At 38.7% G+C, this 8,870-nt stretch overlaps 1 protein-coding gene across 1 annotated transcript in view; it reads right to left on the bottom strand.

The window, feature by feature from the left end:
• Window positions 1–2,097: 2,097 nt before the first annotated feature.
• The window catches only part of FMR1NB (fragile X mental retardation 1 neighbor), a 45,137-nt gene continuing 38,364 nt past the window's right edge, over window positions 2,098–8,870 (bottom strand). The window contains exons 5-6 of the mRNA XM_011930286.1: window positions 3,748–3,893; window positions 2,098–2,261 (exon numbers count right to left, since the gene is read on the bottom strand). Coding sequence (XP_011785676.1) covers window positions 3,761–3,893 — 133 coding nt within the window. The 3' untranslated portion in view covers window positions 2,098–2,261; window positions 3,748–3,760. The remainder of the gene's footprint in view (window positions 2,262–3,747; window positions 3,894–8,870) is intronic.

Raw genomic sequence — 8,870 nt, 5'->3', positions numbered from 1 at the left:
GCCATGGGGTGACCAGAATTTGGTCAAACATTATTCTGGGTGTGTCAGTGAAGGTGTTTTGGGATATGATTAACACTTAAATTGGTAGACTAAGTAAAGCAGATTGTGCTCCCTCACATGAGTGGGCCTCATCCAATCAGTTGAAGTCCTGAATAGAACAAAAAGGGTGACCCTCCTTTGAGTAAGAAAGAATTCCCCCTGCCAGAATACCTTCAAACTGAGACACTGGCTCTTCCTGAGTCTCAAGCCTGCCAGCTTTTGAATGGAAATTATACCATTGGCTCTCTTGGTTCTCAGGCCTTTGAACTCAGACTAGAACTAAATCCAGCTCTCTTGGATCTCCAGCTTGCTGACTCACCCTGCAGATCTTGGGAGGTGTCCACCTACATAACCACATGAGCCAATTTCTTATAATACATTTATTTGTGCATATATGATATATTCATATATATATATATATATAAAATACACATACATACTTACCCTACTGATATCTGTACAGCTTGCTCCCTTACTTCCTGAGATTCTCACTCAAATATCATATTCTCAGTAAGGCCTACTCTGGCCACCTTATGTAAAACTACAAACTTCCCTCACACTCCCTAGTACGTTTCCCTGCTTTATTTTTTTCCTCCTTAGCACACGTTATCTAACATACTATGTATTTTACTGATTGATTTTGTTTCTTTTCTGGATACTTCACTAGAACGTAAACTCTACAAGGGCAGATATTTCTGTATTTTTTTTTTTTACTTCTGTCTCCCCAGTACTACAGTACCTTGCACATATTGTTGAATAAATGAATAAATGACCACATTATTTTCATTTGCATCCAAGCGAGTTGCACTAAATGTGCATTTCAGTTGCATTGAAAAATTCAGACTCCTGATTCAAAAGGGTATCTGCAACAGATCTCCTTCTGTCTGGTGTCTATCAAACATCTCAACAGCTTCTTCAGAAGATAATCATACTGCTATCTTGATAAATCTTGCAATGCACACGTTGTGGATCTTACCTTCAGCAAGCATTTTCAATTGTGGGGCTTTGTGCTTTGTTGGCTCAAATGACACCTCCTACAACAGAGCACATATGGAGATGTGTACATTTCCCAGGCATGGTGCCTTTATGAACCTCCATTTGACAAGAACTCTTTTATTCTCATTATATCTGCAAGCTTTGGATCTATCCAAAGTTTTTGTAATAAGAGCTTTTTCTTTTCTGATCACCAAAAACCAAGACTTCTTCCCTCAAAATTGCAATCTATTCATATCATAACTGAATCCTGAGAAACTTGAGTGTCCTCCCCTTTCAGTTCTTCTCATTCTCCAAGCGACTACTAGTCTGGGCAAGGTGCCCCTGTTAAGTGCTCCCATAGACTTGATACTCTTTTTACCATAGCCCTGCCATTACTTCCTTACCTGGCTTCCCCTCCAGCTATACCATGAGCTCCATCAAGGTAGGGCCAAGTCTGTCTTGCTCATGACTCTATCTCCAAGCACACAGAGTGCATGGCACATAACAGGAACTCAATAAATGTTTGCCAAATGAATGAGTAACAAGCCCAGGTAAACTTGAGTCTCACATATTTCAAAAGAAAAAAGTGAATCATAGGACATAATTTTAAAAAATAAGCATAATAAATTCATATATATCACAGAACGCAATTATTTAAAAAGAAAACACAAGATAACAGTATTTAGCACTAGTGAAATTATGATTTTTTTCCTTTATCCTATATTTTCTTCTTTACCAAATTTCCTATAATAAGTGTATTTTACTTTTATAGTGGGAAAACTAACACTATAAATTATAAAATAAAAAAACTCTACAAATTATCTTCACCTCTTTTCCTCAAAATAAACGAAGTATCATACACTGCAACATATGATCATTGAGGTTTTTCTCTCTGCTTGCTGACAGTGAATAACAATATGGAACATATGTCTTATTTAGTACCAACAGAAGTATACCTTGATACAATAACCCAAGTTGCAAAAATCATGTAACCTTTTAGGATCTGAAATGCTACCAATGTTTTAGGCATGTTTTTAAAGATTCTGTAGGAACCGTATTTAATAAAAAGAATTCAGATTCTGGTTTGATGCATGAAAACAGAACTCAATTTTATTTCATGTTTGAAAGTAAACATGACAAAAATAAAAACCAATTTTTAACTTTTCAAAATCCTCCACGAGGTTTGGATGGCTGAGACAGTCCCCTCTGCTCTGAATGGTTTGTGTTGTCTCAAGGGGAAAATAATGCTATGGGAGAAAAGTAAAGTGGGGTTAAACAACTTGAAAAGACTAGTATTCATACATCACACTTTGTCATAAAAGGAAGTCCCTGCAACAAAATTATCAAATTCTTTATAGTGAATATTATGATTAACTTATGTATTTTCAGTGTGCCAGTACATCATCTTCTGTTACTGTGAGGCATACATATAAAACAGATTAGAGCAAATATCATTAGAGAGATAATTTCTGAATAACAAAGTTAACTTCCATGTCTCAGTGAATGGTCCACAGAAACCAAGTTTTGTTAGTCTAGTTATAATGTTATATATGTGTATATGTGTGTGTACATGTGTACATATGCACACATGTACTGCATCAAACTGATACAAGGTAATACATTCATACGAATAATACAAGGCATTATTATAGTAATATATATTTATGTGTTAGCTTAAGTAAATATGTATCAAATATACATATATGATGCCTTATATAAAGATTTTCCTTTTTTTCTTCTGAGATAAATTGCTTTTCCTATTCATCAAATCAACCTTCTCATTCTGAAGATTGGTGAAATGAAGCCCAGGAAAGTTAAAGGACTTGCTCAAGCATACACTGTAAATAATGGCAGAACTGGGACTAAAGGCAGAGTCTCCTGACATGGAATTCAATGGTCTGTTATTCCATTCCTTTGCCTCTCTGTAACTTAACACCTTAATTTTGGGTAGTGCATTGCAATTTTCAAAACATTTTCACATACATTATATTAAGTTACACAAAAAATCTAAGATGATGGTATTAAGGAACTGAAAGGTTAATTTCACTGCCTATGGAAACACTACTAGCTAATGACCTGGGTCTCCTTACTCCCAGTCCCTGAGATACAGCTTTGTTTCTCACCAACCATTTTATTCTTACTTGGTCCTTCACAGTTATTTTGGGAGAAGGAGACCCAAGTCAAGGCTAGGGGTCTATAAGCCTGTACAAGTGTAACTTGTACCAAGTAGTCCCTAGTATATGATTCTGGGATCCCTCTCTCAACTTCTTCTAACACTGCATCATGCAGGTTTGAAGAGCAGGTAGCTGAGACTAACAGGTAAGATCCAGGATTCAATCTCAGCTCTGTCAGACTCCTAAGGCCATGCTCCTTCCACTGGATATGTGATGTGGTCACATATGAGGACTGTGGCCTTCAGTATTTACCAAGGGTGTCTATCAGGGAGCCATAGAGTCAGAGTGGGCAGGTTCAACTTCTTTTCTCCCTCTGAAAAGCTGACCTGTGTATACCACATAATGTGGCACTCAAAACAATTTGGCACATTTCTTATCCATTTTCCTACCATCTCAATATCTCTAGTGATAAATATTTGTTCAGAAGCAGCCCCTCCTGTGATCCAAACATTTGTGTGGTTAAAAAAATGTTTCAGTCAAACCAAGATGATGGTAGAAATACAAAGCTAACAAGAATCAGAGATTGAGCACTTCAACTTTATATCCTATTGTCAATTACCTTTGGTCTCTTGCTACTCTTCACCATGTCCCTCATCTCCTCTTGCTGCTCTCTGTAACATTTTAGACTTCTTTACTTTCCTTCTTTGTTTCTTCAAACCCGTTATAACTCTGCTGACCTTCCTTCGTAAATAATTGGCCCATTTGCTGTAACATAAGAAGTTCAAGTGAAACCTTATTTCTCATTAGTGACAGAATAATAATGGGAGGTTATAAGGAAAAAAAAAATTTGCCCAGATAACTATACTCTCCCATTTGATATTTTTAACTCACCAGATTTAATAAATCTGATAGAAATTATTCCACTTGACTTGCTCATATTGATCATCATAACCATCACTATTATTCTCTATACAGTCATTTTGATTATGTGACCTTTTGTAACAGAAATGCTCTCCCACTTCCCTGTGCTGACATCAATGTTACCCACTCTTTAACAGTAAGCTTAGATATTATCTTGTCTAGGAAACCTTCTCTTCCACTCCTAGTTTAGAGGGATTCCTTCCTCCTATGAACTTCAAATCTACATAGTAATGGCTCACATTATATTAGCATTGACAATTTTCAAAGCACTTTCACTTACTCCTGTTGTCATTGGGTATACAATCTCGTACCTCCTTGTATTTGTGTGGACAGTTGGTAAAGGGGCACTTGAGAGGCTACCACATGCCAAGAACTTCACTAAGTGCTTTATATACTTTCTCATTAAATCCTCACAACAACCCTAGAAGGTGGATAGTGTGTTTCCTATTTTGCAAATGATTAAACTGGGGCTTAAAGAGGTAAGATAATTCACCCAAGGTCACAGATAACTAGTAATGGAGATGCTAGAATTTAAAGGTAGGTCTGTTTAACTCTAAAGTACAAGCTTTTTCCATTAGACCACTTTGTATGACAAACTTCCTATGTGCCAAGGCCTGTATATAAGTATGTCATGTGCATGATCGCATTTAATCTTCATAATGACTTGATGAGAGAGGTATTATTTCTATCATTCCCATTTTTCATATGGGGAAACTGAGGCACCAAGAGGGAAAGTAACTTGCCGAGGTCACCAAACTACTCAGTAGTAGAAGCAGGATTCAAATCCAGATCTACCTAAAGTACAATCTCTCTCCTACTACACTAACCTGTCTCATTCTCTCCTCAAAGCTTGTAAATTCCTCCAGACTAGACCCTTACCTTATCACTTTTTATATCCCACAGAGGAAATGGAAATGTTTGTTGATTTTTATCAAGAAATGTTTGTTGATTTTTAGGCTTATAGGGCTTTTACTTTCCAAAGAACTAAACATAAGCCAAGAAGAAAAAAAATAGTAATGTTCATGGCAGAGTTAAACAAAGAGAAAAATCCAAAGATAGAAAAAAAGAGAGAAAGATTTGCACACAATATTATGAAGAGGTAATGACAGATAAATAATCCTATCCTCAGCTCAAGCTAGGCAGCATACAGAAGAAGATACAAGGACCTTGTAAGTGCTACTTAGCTGTACAGAAAAACAAGGTTCTGAGCATGTGGGTCCCAGAGATACATAAGTGTGCCTTTGAAATTATGACTTTGAAGATAATACTAACTTTTCTACCTTAAAATTGTATTACTGGGTTGACACTGAGCTCCACTAGGTTAGACAAATGTGGAGCAAAGAAATTATTTCCCAATTTATCATAAAAATGTCTCCTGGCATAAATGAAATGGTAAGTGAAGGCAAAAAATATATTTATATGATTTATCTATGGCCTGTTTATGTTGCCATGTTGTTACCTGCAGTCTAAAAAAATAATAAGTGAAACAACTACACAGTTCTCAGTCCCTTGGGGCCAGATGTGTTTGAGAATGCAGATTCTTTTGGATTTTAGAAAGGTAATATGACATGATATATTGAATATTACATGACATTCCCAGGGGGTCTGGGGTAGCATCTCATAATCAAACACAGTAACATCTCTGCAACAAAATATATGAATATTCACTCTAAGAATTAAATAATGACTAGAAGGAATCTCAGCCCAGATTTGTCACAAAATGAATAAAACAAAATGTTTAGGTTTGCAGAAATTTTTGAATTTCAGGATTTTAGAGAAGAAACTGAGAACTTATGCTTTTTTCTAATGCTGTGACGTCAATATATCCTATTTTATATAATTAAAATGACTATGTCTTCTTTATCCACAGATTTTATTTTAAATTTGGTCATGTACATTTCACCTTAATTATCAACATAAAAGCAACACGGCCTTATTATTTCAAAACCGGCCTAGGTTTCAGAGGACTTGATTTTTGTTCAGCCTCATCACTAACTGGCTATATGACTAACATTTACTACTGAGATCCAAGGTTAGCTATTCTACCTAATATCCAGTGAAAATGCCCAAGGGAGAGAGTAGGAGTGAAATGATTTTTCAGTGTACTAGAGGTGATTTTCTTCTTTTCATATGAAGTGTTATATATCATGGCCAGCATACTCACACTGAAAAGGTCGATTTCTTGCACACTCACTCACTGATGTATTTTCTCATTTATTAAATAAACATTATTCTAAGTACTAGAGACATAAACATGAATAAGATATGGTACCTGTCCTTGAGGAGCTTAAAATTTAGAAGGGAAAGTAGATATACAAACAATATTACATTGAGATAAGTTCAAGTAGAGGTAATCAGAGATTGGTAGAAGGCAGACAAGAAGCCTGACCCAATGTGTGCAGGAGGTTTGGAGTAAGCTTCCTAGAAGAGATGACATCTAAGATGAGACCTGCAGCCTGAGTAGAGAGAGCCAGATAAAGAAAAGTGGAGGTGGGGAGATGCATAAGAGCATTTCAGTCAGCAGATACACTTTATGAGAATCAGAGTGGCAAGGTGGCATGTTGTTTGTAAACTTCAAGTAGAGTGGCATGGCTGGAAATGTTAAGTGAGCTCACTGGAAATTTCTAATGACACAGATCCACATAGTTGTGGGACATTTTTTTTTCTTCTAAAAATTCCCAGGAGCCTAGATCTAAGAGCAGAGAAGTGGTATGGATTCAGTTTCAACGAAACAAGGGGACTGGAAACAAGAATGGATTAAAGTACTAGACAATGGGATCCAGGCTGGATTTAAAAAAAAAAGCAGATGATGTTAGGAAGATGGCAGACCAGGAGAAAAAGGAGAGTTAAAGAGGCTGGAGGCCTCAATGAGTTAAATAACAGGTCCAGCAAAAATAAAGCAGAGAAAAAGCTAGAGGACAAGGAACCTATGGTCAAAGAATAGGATTTTGAACTTTAAGATTTCAGAGATTCAGAGGTTCCATTTTTAGTGAATAACAATGTTCAAGATGTGGGCATGAAACTGGGTGGCCAACGATGAGTAAAGGGGCAATTCCTCAGAATTGAGTACATCAGGGAACTCTGAGGCTAGGGGCTCAAAGAAACAAAAACATACATCACTGACGAAATTTGTTGGGTGTTTTGGAACCTCCAGAGTTTAACATAACTGATTAGAAAGAAAGAAATGGCCTGAGGACAGAGCAAGACGGCAGAATAGAAGACTCTAACAATTATCCCCATCCTACTCCACCACAGGAACAACAAATTTAACAACTATCTACACAGAAAAAAAAAAAAAAAGAAAAAGTAAAAGCACCTTCATCTTCATAAGAATCAAAAATCAGGGGAGCACTCAGAGTACTTGCTTTTACCTTCATATAGCTGAAAGAAGTACCGACGAAAGTACGAAAGACAGTCTTGAATTGCCAATGCCACCTCTCCCCTATCCCCCAGCAGTGGCTGCATGGCACAGAAAGAGAATCTGTGCACTTGGGAGAGAAAGAGTGCAGCAATTGTGAGACATTACATTGAACTCAGAGCTGACCTGTCAAAGCAGAAAGCAAAACCAGGCTGAACTCAGCTGATGCCCACTCACAGGGGGACTATTTAAACCAGACCTAGCCAGAGGGGAACCACCCATCCCAGTGGTCAGGATTGAATCTGGCAAGCCTTGCCACTGTGGGCCAAAAGTTCACTGCGACCCTCAATAATCTTGAAAGGCAGTCTAGGCCACAAGGACTGCAATTCTTAGGTGAGTCCTAGTGCTGAATTGGGCTAAGAATCAGTGGATTTAGGAGGCACACAACCTACTAACACGCTAGCCAGGGTGCCTAAGGGAATGCTGGTGCCACCCCTCCCCTAACTCCAGGCTGCAAAACTCACAGCTCCAAAAGAGACTCCTTCCATCTGTTTCAGAAGAGGAGGGGGAAGAGTGAAGATGACTTTGTCTTACATCTTGGATATCAGCTCAGCCACAGTAGGAAAGGGCACCAGTCAGAGTCAAGAGGTCCCCTTTTCAGGCCCTAGCTCACAGATGACAGTTCTAGATATACCCTGAACCAGGAGAGAATCTACTGCCTTAAAGGGAAGGATCCAGTCCTGGCAGGATCTGCTGACTGAAAAGCCCTTGAGCCCTGAATAACAAGCAGTGATACCTAGGTAATATGCTGTGAGCCTTGGGTGAGACTTTGAGACTTGCTGAATGCAGGTATGACTCAGCACATCCTCAGCTGTTGTGGCTACAGGGAGAGACTCCTGCTTGAGAAAAGCAGTGGGAAAAGTAAAGGGAACTTTGTCTTGAACCTTAATTACCAGCTTAGTCACAGGGGAGTAGAGCACCAAGTGGGCTTTTAGGGTACCCAATCCTGGGCCCTGGCTGTTGGATGGCATTTCTGGACCTGCCCTGGGCCAGAGGGGAGCCCACTGCCCTGAAGGGTGGTGAGTTTCACGCCAGGTAACATTCACAAGCAGACAGAAGAGCCCTTGGGCTTTAAGAGAACATTGGCAGTACTCCCAGTGGGCCTGCAGTAGTGGTTGCCACAAGGTAGGGCTCTTCCTCCTGTAGAAAGGGGAAGAAACAGTGGGAAGAACTGCATCTTGTGGTGAGTGCCAGATCACCTGCAGTACAACAGAATACTAGGTATATTTCTAAGATTTTGACTCTAGTTCTTGGCTCCTGGAAAGTACCGTTGGACATGCCTGGGGCCTGCAAGAACTCACCACCCTGAAGGAAAGGATACAAGGCTGGCTGGCTTTGCCACCTGCTGTTTGTAGAGTCCCAGTGCCTTGAGCGAACATAGCCAGGTAGTGATTACAGTGAGC

Source organism: Colobus angolensis, unplaced genomic scaffold, assembly GCF_000951035.1.
Source record: "Colobus angolensis palliatus isolate OR3802 unplaced genomic scaffold, Cang.pa_1.0 Scaffold85, whole genome shotgun sequence".
In the NCBI taxonomy this organism is placed as follows: domain Eukaryota; kingdom Metazoa; phylum Chordata; class Mammalia; order Primates; family Cercopithecidae; genus Colobus; species Colobus angolensis.
This window is presented reverse-complemented; position numbering and strand designations above follow the sequence as displayed.